The sequence below is a fragment of the Hipposideros armiger genome, unplaced genomic scaffold (genome assembly GCF_001890085.2).
Source record: "Hipposideros armiger isolate ML-2016 unplaced genomic scaffold, ASM189008v1 scaffold_984, whole genome shotgun sequence".
Lineage (NCBI taxonomy): Eukaryota > Metazoa > Chordata > Mammalia > Chiroptera > Hipposideridae > Hipposideros > Hipposideros armiger.
In genome coordinates this window covers 536,259-554,415 of record NW_017732334.1, presented here as the reverse complement: position 1 = coordinate 554,415, position 18,157 = coordinate 536,259, and the positions used below count along the sequence as shown (strand labels likewise).

At 35.6% G+C, this 18,157-nt stretch overlaps 1 protein-coding gene across 1 annotated transcript in view; it reads right to left on the bottom strand.

Annotated features, from left to right (window-relative positions):
• Window positions 1-1,894: 1,894 nt before the first annotated feature.
• BDP1 (BDP1 general transcription factor IIIB subunit) overlaps window positions 1,895-18,157 on the bottom strand; it is a 110,555-nt gene continuing 94,292 nt past the window's right edge. Inside the window, exons 31-37 of the mRNA XM_019631162.1 lie at window positions 16,635-16,698; window positions 16,101-16,287; window positions 15,153-15,357; window positions 11,464-11,503; window positions 10,510-10,777; window positions 8,022-8,271; window positions 1,895-3,017 (exon numbers count right to left, since the gene is read on the bottom strand). Of these exons, the coding sequence (XP_019486707.1) occupies window positions 2,886-3,017; window positions 8,022-8,271; window positions 10,510-10,777; window positions 11,464-11,503; window positions 15,153-15,357; window positions 16,101-16,287; window positions 16,635-16,698 (1,146 nt within the window). The 3' untranslated portion in view covers window positions 1,895-2,885. The remainder of the gene's footprint in view (window positions 3,018-8,021; window positions 8,272-10,509; window positions 10,778-11,463; window positions 11,504-15,152; window positions 15,358-16,100; window positions 16,288-16,634; window positions 16,699-18,157) is intronic.

Genomic DNA, 18,157 nt, shown 5'->3' with positions numbered 1-18,157 from the left:
ATCTTCAAGTTTTGGTACCTGTCGGGGGTTTCAAAACCAATCCACTCAGATACAAGAGATGACTGTACTGTATTTTCATGAAAGGAATAATGTAAGCATAAGCTGTAGTTCAAAAACTACTAGTTTTGGTTAACTAAACATAAAGAAGAGGACACAACAAAAATAGTATAAAATAAATTTTATTTACATAATTTATATCTATAGAACATAACTGCTTTCTTTAGAACAAGAAAATTTACAAATGACAGATATTGCTTTTTTGTCTCAGACTTCTTCAAGCAAGATAGTATACATGGTCACTTCTATTTCATATAACATGGTGGTAAACAGTGGATATTCATATTTTTATTGTGCCTCAATCATTTACCAACAATTAGGCTTTTATATGTTGATCATTTGCTAAGACGTAAATGTTCAGGAGGAAAAGTCACAAAAAATAAAGACCTTTAATCATATCTCCTTTAAGATTTATAAAATACAATTTCTTCCAGACATCATCTTTATATGCATTAGATTAAATACAGGTGTGAACAAGTCTTTTCAATCTTGTAAGGTAAATACACTGATTCAGTTTTCTCTTCCCAAGATTAATTTTAAGTATATAATAGTAGGATAATTTAGCTGGCCAACTTGATTCTCTAATACAATGAATGCCCAAAGATAAAATTATTCTTTATACAGTAAGAAGTTACATCTTTCGTAAAAGTAATTCACTCTGGATGAACAAGCGACAGATGTTAAGAAAGTTAAAAAACATTATGTAAGGCTGGCCCAGTGGCTCAGTTGGTTAAGAGCTCACTCAAAAGTGCAAGCTCTGAGCAACAGGGTCACCGGTTTGATTCCTGGCCCGAGCTGAGCTGCCGCTGAGCTGCCAACAAGTGGCAGGATGGCTCAGCTAAAAAACAAAACAAAACAAAACAAAAACCACAATATATAAGGGGTAAAATAATAGTTTAACTGTGGCAACCTAATAATCCAAATTAATATTAAACAAAAGAAACCTTTCAGAATGAGAGAGTAAAAACTTTATAAAAACAGAGCATTAAAATAGCAATGTGACTTACTACCATGATTTTTGTGATATATTAATCACATAAAATAAATGCATACCTATACAGAATTTTTACTCAAATTTATAGATCCTCCTTTATGACAAAAAAATTAAACTACAAATTTCACTACAAGGAAATGAAAACCTGCTCTAACATCAATTGTTTTAATAAGTTACTGATGTACTTCCTCCTCAGCCATATCCTATTTTACTCATGAACTTGAAAACTGTCCACTATTTTATTTCAATACACAAACACAATTATCTAGACATTTAAATATCTCCCCAATTGGAATACTGATCCTTTCATAATGCAATCAACACAGTTTTAATTGTTAGGCACAACTTATAACTTCAATGACAAATATCTCATAGATAAAGACATCAGCACCTTTAGGTAAGAAAAGTACTGTCTAACGTAGGGGTCAAACTAAAAACCCAATCCAGCCATGTCCATCATCTTAGTATCGTCTGTGGCTGTTTTCAACTGAAATGGCAGAGTTGAGTATTGCCACAGAGGCCATCTGGCCTACAAACTCGAAAATATTTTGTGGAAAATGTTTCAGACTGCTAATCTAATGCATTATCAACCCAGGATGTTTTTCAAGTAAAAGAATAAATCTCTTTCAGAAATTTAATTTTAACCACCAAAGATTTACTCGGGTGGATAACAGAATTACCCTCATACATATATAAATCACAAAATCAAAAACAACCCTTAAATTCATATTGATGATAACCACTGATTTAATAAAGTCTTATTGTTATCTTATTTTCTGTTTTTAATATCACAACTCTGTTCTGTGCTTAAAGGCCTAGTGTTCCTTAAGCAGAATTTAATGGGGGGAAAACTACCAAGAAATTGGTTTTTAAAAAAAGGAATGTGTGTGTATGAGAGTGTGTGTGTAAAGGAGATTGAGTTTTGTATGGAAATTTGCCTCATAAATGAAGTTAAGGGTGGTTTTTCCCATACAAACCCTGAGATTATCCAAGAAATAAGAAAAACAAAAAATTCACAGTACAAAGTTAATATACTAAACTATGAGAAAAATGTATTCAAAACATATACACTATCCAAACACTTTTAGTTATATCACTTTAAATATATTTAAAATTAAAGAGGGAAAGGAGACAAACACAAATTTGTTAATGCCTTCTTTACCCATAATCTGAGGGGTGAAAATAATTAAAACTGAATAGTCTTTTAAATTAAAAAATTTAAAAATAAATAGCTTTTTGATTTTTCACCTTTATAAATAATAAGTTTAAATACTAGTTCTTCAATTAGGACTAATGTTACATCATGAAATAGAAAAATACACATTTTTCAGTCAAATAGTTGATAATAGAAAAGTTTTTAACATTTACAAGTGGAGTTTCACAATTTGCTTTCATGTACTCAGAGACAACTGAAAAGGCCTTAATCATCAAAAACAAATCCAAATAAACAGAAATAAACCTTCACAAAAGTAGTTCGATAAATGTTAAATACAATCCACCTCCAAATACGTCGGCACTGTGATTTATAGAGACATTTATCCACGCACGACATTCCAAAATGTCCATATGTGTTCAGCACAGGAAGAGTTGAATGTAAACAAGAGTTGCTATTTCTGTCTGAGAAAGCAGTCATAATTGCTTGGTATTTCCAAAATGCTAAATTAATCAGAATGAAAGGAACCTCAGTAATGTTTTCCACTGATTATGAAAGTTTCAGCCAAGCTCATTAAATATTCAAAATCAACCTACAGAAAGATAGACAGTGATGCTTTTTTCTAAATACCATTTTGTTGATATAACTGACTTAGACTTAATAAAAAATAAAATAAAAAACTTATTCTGTTTCATCCACTTCAATAAAGATATCGCTGAAGAAATGCTCAGAGACTACAGGTGGCTCCTCGTCAAGTGCCTGGTTTTGGACACTTTTACATACTTCTTTCGGTAAGGAAGGATCACAAGAAGCCTAAAAAGGTAATGAAAATAATTATGCAATAAAACATTTATATATTTTGTAGTGGTAATCTAAATTGGCATCTGTTTAAAAAGTAATACAGCATAAATATTAAGAGCTTTAAATATGTTCATACTCACTGACTCAATAATTCCATATCTATGCTATTATACTAAGAAAATAATACTAACATAGTAAGAGTTTTATGAATAAGATAACCTTTGTAGCATTACTTATAATAAAATTGGAATCAACAAATATACGACACTAGACATGATTAGGTTAATTATAATGTATACATGATCTACTACATCACATTAATTTCCATGAAAAAATTTTAATATAGGAAAAACATAACATTGTTAAGTCTATAAAGAAAACATTTTAATAACCAGTGTAAATATAGACAGGCACACGAAACAGAACAGTACCTCAAGAAAACATCACAAATGAAAACAATCCTATCAAATATTAGCATACTTACAAATCTATAAAAATTAAGACAATGTGGTACTGACATAAGAAAAGGCACCTATAGGGCCGGCCGAGTGGCGCGATGGTTAAGAACTGGCTTGGGATGCCAGAGGGCCCCGGTTCGGATCCCACATATGAGGGCCAGTGACACTGCCCTCTACAGCTAAGATGCTGAACAACAGCTCAGACTGGAGCTGGGCTGCCATGAGTGCCGGCGACGGCGTAGGCTGCAGCCCCTGCTGCAGTGGGTTGCCATGGGCTACTGTGTGTGGCCAGCAGCCAGCGTGAGCGGCCAGCAGCCGCAGTGAGCGGCAGTCCAGAAGCCGGCGACTGATCTGCCTCACCCGGGAAGAGCGCAATAATGGTGCCAACTTGGGCCAGTGAAGCAACCTCCTCCACAACTAGATTGAAGAACAAAATGACAGCAACTTGTCTGTTCCCCTTCCCCCAATTCCCCAATAAAAATCTTAAAAAAAAAAAAAAAAGAAAAAAAAAAGAAAAGGCACCTATATACCAATGAAATAGAAGACTAACAATATCCCCAACACATATGGATGGAAATTTAGTATCTGATGAAGTGATGTTTCCAAATAGAAAATGAGAAAAGTTGGATTATTCAATAAATGATGTTGGAAAACTGTATAATCATCTCAGGAGAAAAAAAAAGTCAGGCCTGTACCTCTCCAAAATAAATTCTAGATAGATCAAAAGATTTAAATTTAAAAATATATTTTTTAAATCTACTATAAAATACTATGGGAAAACTTTTATAATCCTAGAGTTGGGGAGAGGGAGTATCTTTTTAAATGGCATGAAAAAATAAAAAATAAAAATAAGTAAATGGCATGAAATCCAGAAGCCATCAAAGAAAAGATTGGTATATTCATCTACATAAAAATAAAAAATATCTGCATGGCAAAAACCACCATATGTAAAATCAAAAGACAAATCTTTGCAGCCTATATCACAAAGGATTTTCTTTAATATAGTAAGAGCTTTTACAAATAAATATGAAAAAGACTAATAACCCAATTCTTTAAAGTCAAATTATATGAAGAGATGGTTCACAGAAAAAGCATAAGTGATTCAAATACACAAAGAGATGTTCAGTCTCACTCACAGGTGCTCATTAAATCTACGAAAAATGTCAAAATGTGAAAAAAATTGATAACATGCTAGTGTGAGGACAAAGGCCCTCTCATCTACTGCTAAGAACAGAAACTGTTTAATGAGGACAGTCAGGCAATATCTCTCATAAGAATAATCATTCCTTTTGATCACCAATTCTATTAATATTTCTAGAAATTACCTGTAGATAAAAGTTCAAAATGGTCCATTTATAAGTTAGCTACTACCACATTGTTTGAAATAGCAAATAATTAGGAATGACCTAAATGCCTACCAGTGTGAGACCAATATCACTTTATGGTACATCCAAACACTGGAATAATTTTTAATGTCATCATTAAAAATAAGGAGGGTACTCTTGGACACTTATTCCTGAAAAACAAAAACTTATGTCCACACCAATACCTGCATATGAATGTTCACAGAAGTTTTATTCATAATAGCCTATAAATGAAAACAACCCAGATGTCCTTCGATGGATAAATGGATTAACAAAACTGGTACATCTACACTATGGGATAGTACCCAGCAATAAAAAGAAATAAACTATTGCTAGAAACCATCTGGATGACTCTCTAGGGAACTACGTTGAATGAAAAGAAGCCAATTCCAAATGTGTGATTCCATTTACACAACTGTATATAACATGCCACTTACATCACTTTCTCAGAATGATAAATTTAATGGAAAACAGGTTGCAGAAGTGGAGAAAATAGAGGTGGGAGGGAAATAGGTGTGTCTATAGAGGACAAAGGACGACTGTGGCGACAGAACTGTTCTGTGTCTTCATTGTAGCAAGTCAATATCCTGCCTGCAATACTGGACCACAAGTTTACAGATGCGACCACTGGGGGAAGCTGGATAAAGGGTACACGGGACTGTCTCTCTATGATTTTTACAACTGCATGTGAAACTACAATGACCTCCGAAGAAAGTTGAACTGAAATTTTTTTTAAAAGAGAACAAGAGAGAGAACGAAGCTCTTTATCTAACATTTTGCAAAGATCTCCAAGAAATACTGTCAGATGAAAAACAGCAAGAAAGAGGAGAGTATGCTATTATTTATATATAAAAGAATGTTTATATTTGTGTATACATAAAATATCTCTGGAAAAGTAAACCAACCATTGATAATACTAATATACCTGCAGAAAGGGGGAACTATGAAGCTTGTGAACACATGTGGGAAACTTTTTACTATAAACGCTTTTTTATAGATCATGAATTTTAAAACATGTAGAATATATTACTTATTCAAAAAATAAATAAAATAGCAATTTGTGAATAACATTTAGTTGAGTCTTGCCTCCCCCTATATACCAAATATACCTCACACTATATACCAAAGTCAATAATCATGAGTAGGGGCCGGCCGAGTGGCGCGATGGTTAAGAACTGGCTTGGGATGCCAGAGGGCCCCGGTTCGGATCCCACATATGAGGGCCAGTGACACTGCCCTCCACAGCTAAGATGCTGAACAACAGCTCAACCTGGAGCTGGGCTGCCATGAGTCGCCGGCGACGGCGTAGGCTGCAGTCCCTGTGGCAGTGGGTTGCCATGGGCTACCGTATGTAGCCGGCAGCCAGCGTGAGCGGCCAGCAGCCGCAGTGAGCGGCCGTCCAGAAGCCGGCGACTGATCTGCCTCGCCAGAGAAGAGCGCAATGATGATGCCAACTTGGGCCAGTGAAGCAACGTCCTCCACAACTAGACTGAAGAACAAGACGACAGCAACTTGTCTGTTCCCCTTCCCCCAATTCCCCAGCACTGTTCCCATTCCCCCAATTCCCCCAATAAAAATCTTAAAAAAAAAAAAAATCATGAGTAGAATTAATTTTAAAACTGATTACTAAAAATTTTATATCTCTGGAGAAAAACCACCTAATCATAAAAGCAATTTAAGAAATTGCAAGAAAAAAAGTAATAAATTTGACTAAACATTTAAAGTTTATGCATATCAAAAAAAACCTCTAAAATTTAAAAAAGTAAATAAACTTGGAAAAACTACTTGCAGCAAAGAGCTAAAAGGTAGGTGGCTTTTTTTTACACACATAAAAATCTCATACAAATTGACAAAAAACCACTAAAATCCCAAATACTATAAATCAGCAAAAGATGGGAACAAAAAAAAAAAATCTACTAAATACGTGGAAGAACACTAAGTCACTAGAAACTTAAAAAATGGAAATTAAACAAATGAAATGGGGGTTAACCGAGTGGCTCAGTTGGTTAAGAGCACAAGCTCTGAGCAACAGGATCATCAGTTCGGTTCCCACATGGGCCAGTGAGCTGCCCCCGAGCTAAGCTGCCGCTGATCTGCCAACAGGTGGCAGGATGGCTCAGCTGGTGAAAGGACATGCTCCTAACAACAAGGTTGCCAGTTCGACTCCGACATGGGATGGTGGGCTACATCCACCCGCAACTAAGAATGAACATGACACCTTGAGCTGAGCGGCCGGGAGCTGCCGACAGGGGACCAGATGGCGACTGGACTTGGAGCTGAGCTAGATGCATCCTCCATAACTAAGACTGAAGCACAACAACTTGGCTGTTCCCCTTCCCCAATTCCCCAACACTGTTCCCCTTCACCAATCCCCCAATAAAACCTTAGGGGGAAAAAAATGAAATGACATGTCCACCACTCTACCATTATATAAGAAAAAAAATTATTTTGAAAAGTAAATAATGCTGGCAAGGATGTGGTTAAACTGTCACTGCAACACTGCTGGTAATTATAACACTGTTTTCCAGAGTAATTTGGCAATAATAACAAAGACTCATAAAATCTTGGTCTCAGAAGATAATTCCAGGAAATATTATAAAATATTTAATAACTTTTTAAAGATTTTTTACAAAAATACACCTTCCTTTGAGATTCACAATGCCCAATAGACAGTCACAAGCCTTTTCTTTGTTGAGACCTTAAGTCAGCCCAAAATTCTTCTGAAGTCTTTGATACGGGTTCACTGATTTTCCCATCCCAGTACTTGTTGCCATATGGACAGCTTCAGAATGCATATAAAAAAAACATGCAAACAAATTCGAATTTTACCATTTCTTGAATTCTTGTGGGTATCAGGACATTTCTCCTAAAGCAAATAAAATGCAAGCACTGCTTTGTTTTGCTTCTGGGTCAGAAGGGTCTTTGCTTTAAAGAAATGGCAATTAAGTGTCCATTTATGACTGATTCATTCAATGGCTCTGTATTAAGCCAGATGTAACTTCCTAATTCAACATCTTATCTTCTTCCAGTATAGTGGGGTATGATGGGAGGAGATGGATAGTTGTTGTTCTGCAATAATTTCTGACATCCAAATGAAAATAACAATTTTCAAAATAATCATCCATGTTTTTCCTGGTTGAGTCTGATATCCAACCCATTCTATACAAACAATAAAACAAGGAGTTATCACATACCTTAGTTGCTGAACTGCTTATATTCTCAGAATGAGTATTAGCAACAACACTTGGAGATGGAAGCAGATCAGAGGCCTCTTGAATTTTTTTCTGACTTTCACTGAGTGGATTAGATCTTTTCAAATTCTGTCTTGATACAGGTATACGAGGTTTTAAGCGTTTCTTACTATGAACCTGAGTAGGCTCATCAGACTCCAAGCTATTTTTTGAACATATTAAAGACAAAAATCCCAGGGGTCTTCTGCCAGGTCTAGAAATGCAAATGTAAAGATATTCAATAATATCTAAGAAGACACATTCTTTCCTTTATTTTTTAATTACAGTTGACATTCAATATTATATTAGTTTCAGGTGTACAGCATAGTGGTTAGACATTTATATAACTTATGAAGTGATCACCCCATAGGTCTAGTACCCACCGACACCATATATAGTTATTACAATAATATTGACTATATTCTCTATGCTGTGCTTTACATCCCAGTGACTATTTTGTAACTAGCAATTTGTACTTAATCCCGTCAGCTTTTTCACCCAGTCCAACTCCCCTTTCATCGGGCAACCATCAATTTATTCTCTGTATCTATGAGTCTGTTTCTGTTTTGTTTGTTTATTTTGTTTTTTAGATTCCACATATAAGTGAGCTCATATGGTACTTTATTTTCCCAGTCTGACGTATTTCACTTAGCATAATACCCTCTAGGTCCATCCATGTTGTCGCAAATGGTTAAAATTTCTTTTTTTTTTTTAACGGCCAACTAATATCTCATTGCATATATGTACCACATCTTCTTTGCCCGATCATCTATTGATGGGCACTTAGGTTGCTTCCATATCCTGGCTATTGTAAATAGTGCTGCAGTGAACATAGGGATGCATACATCTTTTTAAATTAGTTTTTTGGATTTCTTCAGCTAAATACCCAGAAGTGAAATAGCTGACTCACAAGGTAGTTCGATTTTTAATTTTTTAAGGAAGCTCCATAATGTTTTCCACAGAGGCTGCACCAATTTGCAATCCCACCAGCAGTGCACGAAGGTTCCCTTTCAGAAAGACATATTCTCAATACTAACTTCTTTCCATTAATCCTAAAATGGCACATGTGATATCACATTAGTGGTATCAGCACATCTACTAAGTACTGATATCACTAACTATTGATATCTTTATGGCATGACATATATTTGTGACAAAGAGCAAAGCTTACTTAGAGCAGTAGTTTTAAGCTGAAAAGTGCATACAAATCACCTGGGGATCATATTAATGATGATTCTGACGGAGTTGGTAGGGGGCAGAGCCTGAGTTCTGTATTTCTAACAAGTTCTCAGATGATGTCCATGCTGCTGGTCCCAGGACCAGACTTTGATTAGCAAGGCTCTAAAGGAGAGATCAGCAAAGTATGGTCCATAGCCCAAATGCAGCCCACTACAAACAAGTTTTACTGAAACACAGCCATGCTCATCTGTTTAAACATGATTGCTTCTGCATTACAAATGCAGGGTTGAGTAGTTGCAGCAGAGACATATGGGACACAAAGCCTAAAATATATACTATATGACCTTTTACCAAAAAAATGTTCTGACCCTTGCTCTAGAACACTGCTCCTCAACTGGTTTTAACCCAAAACCCCATGATGCTTCCCTCATTCTATTTTCAGCATGTCTCTAAGACCAGAAAAGATATTGCTGAGCTTTACTTTCTGTAGTTTATATAACAGAAACAATAGATTCATTAAATATGCCTTTTCAAGCTACACATCCTTTCCCCCCTTTCCTTTAGTGGAGATTAGTGCATGTCCTCCCCACTTTAACACACCAACACTATGTTAATGATTTGAATGCTGCTGACAAGTCAATAATTATCCATAACCTTGATGGCTTGCTTCTAGAGTAAGAGGAAAATAATGTGGGAGAAACTGGCTTTGGACTTAAACTTCACACTTATTCTTATACGTAGAAAGCCATGGCGTACCTCTTAGGTATGCCACAAGGGAGAAAAATGCACACATTATTTGGGACCTCAATAAAACAACATCCAGAGATACTTTTGATGCTAGGCCTTTATTTTAGACCATCTACATCTGCACTGGCAGCTACTATATGGTAGAAAAAATAATGTTCAAAATAATAACCATGGATTATCTGAAAAAAAAAAGTGTACAATACTAAATTCTAAAGATTTTCTATCTAAAAAGTTAAAGTTTCAGTACTTAAAGTTAAGCTATTATTATATGGAATGCATATTATCTGGAACAGTCCTACAAAAGTGTTTGACATTACTGTATTTCCTTCCTTTTACATCACCAACAGAGGGACATGTTTCTAAAATAACATCCTTAGTATTGGATTTAGCCGTGATTGATTGATTTGACTGATTGATTGACAGATATAGATGATAGATATATACAGATATCTGCTTCATATAGGTTATATTTATCTACCGAGAGACAAAAATGGAGAAACATTTATTTAAAATTTTCTCATGATACCTGGATAGTGAGGTTTTTGAAGATGATGTGATGCTATCCAATTTTTTAGACTTAGAAGCTGCACAAGTTGTTTCTTCCTTATCAGACATAATCATCTCATCCTGAGGTAACTGAGGTGTATTCTTTTCTACACGTGTATCTATTATTTTATCAAAAGATCTAGATCCTATACTCTGAAAAGTTGGTTCAAGTTGCACTTTCTGAGGTCCTGGAGTTGTACGTGTGCTTTCTGAGGTAGGGAAGATATCTTGTCCTTTATAAGACTTCCCTTAAACAAAAGAAATCAAACAGTAAGCATACATATTAAAATTAATACATCCAAATGAATTGCAAACATTTGAAGGAAAAACCCCACAATATTCTATCATAAGTGTGCCCTAATAAAAGTTAAATTATAAATTAATGGAGCTACCTGGACTCTTAAGAATATTATAATTAATTAAAAGCTATGGTAACATCTTCTGCATTCAGATACAAAATATTCATATCGATATATTTTCACCTAAAAAATCTTTCTCTATAAATATTTCTTGAACTAGCAACATGAAAGAGTGATCACTTTCTAATTTCAGGGTACAGCTAAGGACCTAGAAAAACTCCTTTATAGGGGCGGCTGGTTAGCTCAGTTGGTTAGAGCACAGTGCTCACAACACCAAGGTTGTCAGTTCAATTTCCACATGGGCCACTGAGCTGTGTCCTCCACAACTAGATTGAAACAACTATTCGACTTGGAGTTGGGGTAGCCAGTTAGCTCAGTTAGTTAGAGCACAGTCCTTATAAAACCAAGGTTGCTGGTTCAATTCCCACATGGGCCAAAAAAGTTCTAATAATAAAAGCATGATTCTTAGAAAAAAGTGAGCAAGACTTTGCTTCAATCCCAAATTTGAACAAGATGCCTCAAAAATAATCAAGGGTACTTAGGAAAACAATAACATTAAAACTTATTTTACTCACCTCTTTCCTCAAAAACCTTTATTAATTCCTTTGAACACACCTGTTTTAAAAAAATGTACAAAAAAGTTTGAAATCCATTTATCAAATAAAATTAATTTTATTTCCTTCTTTCTTTTTTAAGAAAACATGTATCAACCCAGAAAGCTCTAGGGTCAGGCATGTCTTATGGGAACTTTACCAAACATTTATGAAAAAGACACTGTTATTGTTATTTAAACTATTCCAGAACACAGAAAAGGTACAGCTTCCAAATACCCTTTATAAATCAAGCACAGTACTGATACCAACTAACCAGTCTCACATCAGTGCAAAATGTCACATGAAATATTACAGGCACAATTTAGCAGTACTCAAAAGACCAATACAGCATGATCAAGTAGTGTTTGTTTCAGGAATGCAAAGGTGATTCAATATTATGAAATCTATTAATTTAATTCAACAGAACTTAAAAGAAAAATAGTATCTTCTATTATAGGGAAAGCGTCCAATAATATTCATTCTTGAAGAAATTTTTAATAGACATTTTCTTAAAACCATAAAATACAGCTACTGTAAACCAACAGCCAACATCCCACTTTATAAACACAGAAGTATTCCCATTAAAGTCAGGAGTAAGGACAATTTTCTGACATTTTTTTTAGTTATATTAGTCAATATAATTAGAAAAGAGAGAAATTCAAGGTATAAAAAGTAAAAAAAGAGGAATTAAAGTTATATTTGAATATGATATGATTGTTTACTTAGACAAGACAAGAGAATCAACTAAAGAATTAATGCACTCTAAGATGGGAATTCGGTAATCTCTCTAGATAAAAAATAATAAAATGAGGGGCCAGCTGAGTGGCTCAGTTGGTTAAGAGCTCGCTCAATAGTTTGAGCTCTGAGCAACAGCAGTTTGAAGCCCGGCCCAAGCTGAGCTGCCGCTGAGCTGCCAACAGGTGGCAGGATCGCTCAGCTAAAAAAAAATAAAATAAAATAAAAATAACAAAATGATAATAACAAAAAAGATAAAATTCTCAGGATAACCTAATAAGAAATGTACCAGATTTATATAAAGAAGAGCTTAAAATACCACTGAGACACACAAAAGGAGACAAACAAATGGAAAGACACACCATCTTTTTGGATGGGAAGATTCAACATCACAATGATGACATCAATTTTCCCTATGTTAGTCTGTCAAGTAATACAATCTTAACACAAGTAGCAATAGGATTTTTTTTTAAAGTTCTGAACAAGGTAATTCCAAAACTGATCTGAACTTTAGTAGAACATATAAGAAACTAGGAGGAACCTGGGAAAAAAAAGAAAATTGTATGGGGGAGAGACTATCCCTGTAAGATATTAAAGCACTTAAAAGCAACAATAATTAAAATAGTGTGATACTGGCCCCAGAACAAATAGGTGAGTCAATGTAGAAGAAAAGCAAGTTCAGGAATATACCCAAATACATATGGGAATTTAATATCTGATAAAAGTGGAATTTTAAATCAGTGGAGAAAAGATGAATTATTCAATAAGTGGTGCTGAGGCAACTACACAGGCATCTGTGGAAAATTAAGTTGGTTCTACTCTTCCTAACACCAAAATAAATTTTAAGCAAATCAGTGTTAACTAGAAAAATTTATTTTAAATCTCAAAGTAGACTTTCAATATATAACATAGTCACCAAAAGCCATACATACAAAGACTGATAAATCTAATCACAGAAAAATAAAAAATGTTTGCATATCTATCTGAATGCAGTGTGCATTCTAGAATTGAAAATTATAACTGATTTTTATAAGCAGTTTTTTATTGTTAAAGTGTGAAAACAAGGTCTAGAAAATAAAAAAATCACAAATAAGCCCAACAGACATTATACTTTTTGTACATATATTTAGTCACAGCAATGTATATCTATCATTTTTAAGTGGCATATAAAAAAATCGATGACCTAGTTTTGCATATAGTAATGTACTATGATCTCTTTCCCAGGTCATTAAATATAATACTTTTAAAACAAATGAAACAATGTCTGCAAGAAATGCTAACAAATTATTAAATCTGAGTGACTGGTCCACAGGGATACATTGTACTATCCTGTCTACCTCTTTAAATGTTTGAAAATGTACATATTAAAAAGTTAACCAATAAAAGTCTACGTGAGAAAAAATCACAGAGTCAAAAGACAAATAACCAACTGGGAAAAAACATTTGCAACTCACATCACAGGCATACATAACAGTGTTCCTTTGAATCTATAAGAAAAAGCTCAACAACCCAACTGAAATAACTGGTAAAAAATAGTCATTTCACAGAAAAGAAAATACAAATGGCTCTTAAGCATATGAAAAGATGTCCAACCTTACTCATAATAAGAGAAATTACAACTATTCTGGGATACCATTTTTCACCTATCTGACTGCCTCTGTTGTCTGCTATCATCTAAAGACGATAGGTCTTCAACTGTCCCTTTGAGAATAAAGATTCTAAATTAACTTTTCCATAGTACCATTACATAATGTGGTACATTATGATGAGTACCAGAAACAAAAACCAGAAGGTGCTAAGAAACCTACAACGCAGTGGCTACTAACTGAATCTGTCTAGTATTATCTAGGCTTCCCTGAGGTAGTGACAATTGAGCTAAAGTAATTTGTATATTTTGCAAGGAAATGTTTCAGAAAGACGCAGCAAAAGAAATGTCCTGGGGCCAGCTGAGTGGCATGTAGGTTAAGAACTGGCTTGGGATGCCAGAGGACCCCGGTTCGGATCCCACATGCAGGCCAGTGACACTGCCCTCTACAGCTAAGATGCTGAACAACAGCTCAACCTGGAGCTGGGTTGCCGTGAGTCCCCTGCGACGGTGTAGGCTGCAGCCTCTGCTGCAGTGGGTTGTCATGGGCTACCGTGTGTAGCCGGCAGCCAGCGTGAGCAGCTGGCAGCCAGCGTGGGCGGCCAGCAGCTGCTGTGAGTGGCTGTCCAGAAGCCGGCGACTGATCTGCCTCACCCAGGAAGAGTGCAATGATGGTGCCAACTTGGGACAGAGAAGCAACGTCCTCCACAGCTAGACTGAAGAACAAAAGGACAGCAACTTGTCTGTTCCCCTTCCCCCAATTCCCCAGCGCTGTTCCCACCCCCTAATTCCCCAATAAAAATATTTAAAAAAAAAAAAAAAAAGAAATGCCCTGGGATATGAAAAAGTATGGTGCTTTCGAGAAACTGAAAGATGGCCAATGTGGTAGAGAGGGAGGGAGAGACGGGCACAAGACTAGAGACAGAAATGAGCCACATCTATAGAGGGCCTTAGAGGTTCTGGTTTTATTCCTAATAGCAACAAGAAGCTTGCAGTATGATCATGGTGGTGGTGATATTACTATCACCATTTTACACAACAGGAAACTCCATCAGAGGTTAAGTATCTTGCTAAAGGTCTCACAGCTGTTAAGTGGTACAGCCAAGATCCAGATCTGTATGATGCTTTCAGCTTTATTTTTAGCTAATGACACAGAGCTGGGAATGAATTTCCTGATTAAAGTCCATCAATTTTCACCTAGAACAGGTTGAAAGTGAAAATACAAAACCAGTTTTACCTGAATTATTTGTGGTGAAAAGTATTAGAACTACCTTTATACAAAGAATTAAACGAAAAGCAGAAATTGGGCTGTTGTAATATGGCCATCTTACTTGCTTAATGCTTCTCTTACCTCAGGGGTATATTTCTGACAATCATCTCTTGAAGTGAGTGAAGTTTTTTTGGCAGGAGAAGCATGGTCGCTTTCATCAAGGCTACAATGAAATCTCTTCCTAGATATAAGATCCAAACTAGCAGGAGGCTTTTCAGAATCATCTCTTCCAGAATTAGATAAACACATGGCATCCTGACCAACTGAAGTTACTGGAAAACTCATACTGCATAGAAAATACATACATATTAAATCAGTGAATTAAAAGTTATTTCATGAAGTTAAAGGCTGAACTATTCCAATGGAAACTGACAAAAAACTTCAAAGTAACTAATATATCCATGGCCATGGCCACAAAAATGTTAGTTTTGAGCTCCATTCATACTTAAAGGCTCACAACTTAAATTCCATAATATTGAATTAAATCTGAGGTATAAAAAATGTTTTCCTTGTCTGTAAAGTTAAATTTTAATCTAAAATGTCTCTTCCTAATATGAAAGGCTTCAATTTCTAATGCTACTTAAATGACAATTAAGCATCTTAACCAATGACTGTTAAAATAATTCTAAAGAATTAAAATGAGTATCAAAAATATACAGAAATGTTACCTCTCTATACTATTTTTGCAGCCTTCCGTGAATGTATATTCATTTCAGAATTTTATGTTTACAAAGTAACCATACCTTTAATACATAACATTTTATGATCCAGATTGCTAAGTGTTTTTAGCTTTCAAAATACTTAAAATACCAAACAAGTTTCATACAAAAGTATTATATAATACATTTAAATGGCATCTTTATCAGATATAAAATAAACAATTTCTTCTGTAATTGACCACATAATTACTAAATAAGATCTCCAGGACAATTATAAATAATGTTTATGGTGAATGACTCATTCAATCAGTATTATTCAATTCATAAAGCACCTTTCCTACTAGCAAAAACAGCGTAGCTCATTCATTACCTCATGTCACCCTTTTCTTCCATATTCACTGATTTGACCAATATGGGTGCTGGCAGTAAAGGGTTTGGCATTAACTGTGAAGCAGGATCAGTAAATTCTTCCACTCCATTGGTTGGAATTTCCACCAGAGTTAAAATGAATGCTTGTTCATCCTCACCATCGTTGTGTACGTCAGCAACTAGATTCGCTATCAAAGTTTAAAAGTTAGTAATGAAAAGTTGAACCACGAAAGAACAAAAAATCATTTACTTATTTCATTTCTAAAATAGTCTCACAACAACTTATCACCGAGAATAAAAAACTGAATTACATTCCAAAAAAAAAGTAATTTCATAAAGAATAAAAATGATTCACTATGGAGATTTACAACTTTGAGCAACAAAGCTTATACACAAAATACTTCAAGTTGTTTTTCTTTAATTCAAGGCCATCATAAAAAAAAAAACAAAATTGTTTTGGTTTTTCCAAATGGGTAGGAAAGTAATAACCATATTGTTACATTCCATGACACTTTACTGAAGCAGATTACCATACCTGCTAAATCTTGAGGACTGATTACACTCTCTTGTTGGACTTCTGGAATGCTAGTTGGTATACACTGCCATAAAAAATTAAAATGAAAAAGTGAGGTTAACCAAATCTCTGTTTTGAAAAGGATTCCTGACAATTTGATATAGTGAACAGTTACTGTTTCAAAACTCAACAACTTATCTAACCATATGCAAATTTTCTAGTGTTCTGAAAATTTTAGTTGTACCAATAAACTTCTGACTAATTTAGATAGATAGATAGATAGATAGATAGATAGATAGATAGATAGATAGATTGATAGATAGATAGATACACACACACAGGCCGGCCGAGCGGCGCATTGGTTAAGAGCTGGCTTGGGACACCAGCTCTGAGCAGCAGGACCCCAGTTCGGATCCCACATGGGGGCCAGTGATACTGCCCTCTACAGCTAAGATGGTGAACAACAGCTCGACCTGGAGCTGGGCTCCCGTGAGTAGCCAGTGACGGCATAGGCTGCAGTAAAGCGGCAGTGGGCTGCCATAAGATACCGTGAGTCACTGGCAGCCGGTGTGAGCAGCCGGCAGCCAGGGTGAGCTGCCAAAAGCCGCTGTGAGTGGCCATCTAGTGGCCAGCGACCGATCTGCCTCACCCGGGAAGAGCGCAATCATAATACCAACATGGGCCAGTAAATCGATGTCCTCTACAACTAGACTGAAGAACAAAAGGACAACAACTTGTGTGTCCCCTCCCCCAATTATTCAATAAAATCTTTATAAAAAAAACCTTAAAACTTTCATTTTGCAACTAACTATGATTGACTCAGGCAAGAGCAATCAATAAATACTAAAGCCACTGGGTATGAGGCTGGTAGGTCTCATTTGACAAATTATTAAGTGGAAAAGATGCTGTTATAATGGAGAAATCTGGCAGGCATCATGCTAGCCAAGTGATCAGTCAGCATCACCAACAATGGGACAAATTGCTATTATATGTCTCCTGATGTGATACAAAAGAAGGAAACAACATCAGCTATGTAGTAATCTTGCCAAAAAGTGTTTAACCTGAATCTAATAATGAGGAAGCATTAAAAAATAAATCCAGATTGTAGACTAGCCTGGACTCTTAAAATGTGAAGTTCACAAAAGATCACAGTTCTCCCAAGAAGACATACAAATGGCCAACCAATATATGAAAAGATACTCAACTTTACTAGGTATTAAGGAAATACAATTCAAAACCACAATGAGATACCACCTCACACCTCTAAGAATGGCTATCATCAACAAGACAAGTAATAACAAGTGTTGAAGAGGTTGTGGAGAAAAAGGAACCCTCATACACTGCTGGCGGGAATGTAAATTGGTACAGTCACTATGGAAAACGGTATAAAGGTTCCTCAAAAAATTAAGAATAGGGCCGGCCGAGTGGCGTGATGGTTAAGAACTGGCTTGGAACACCAGAGGGCCCTGGTTCGGATCCCACATATGAGAGCCAGTGACACTGCCCTCTACAGCTAAGATGCTGAACAACAGCTCAACCTGGAG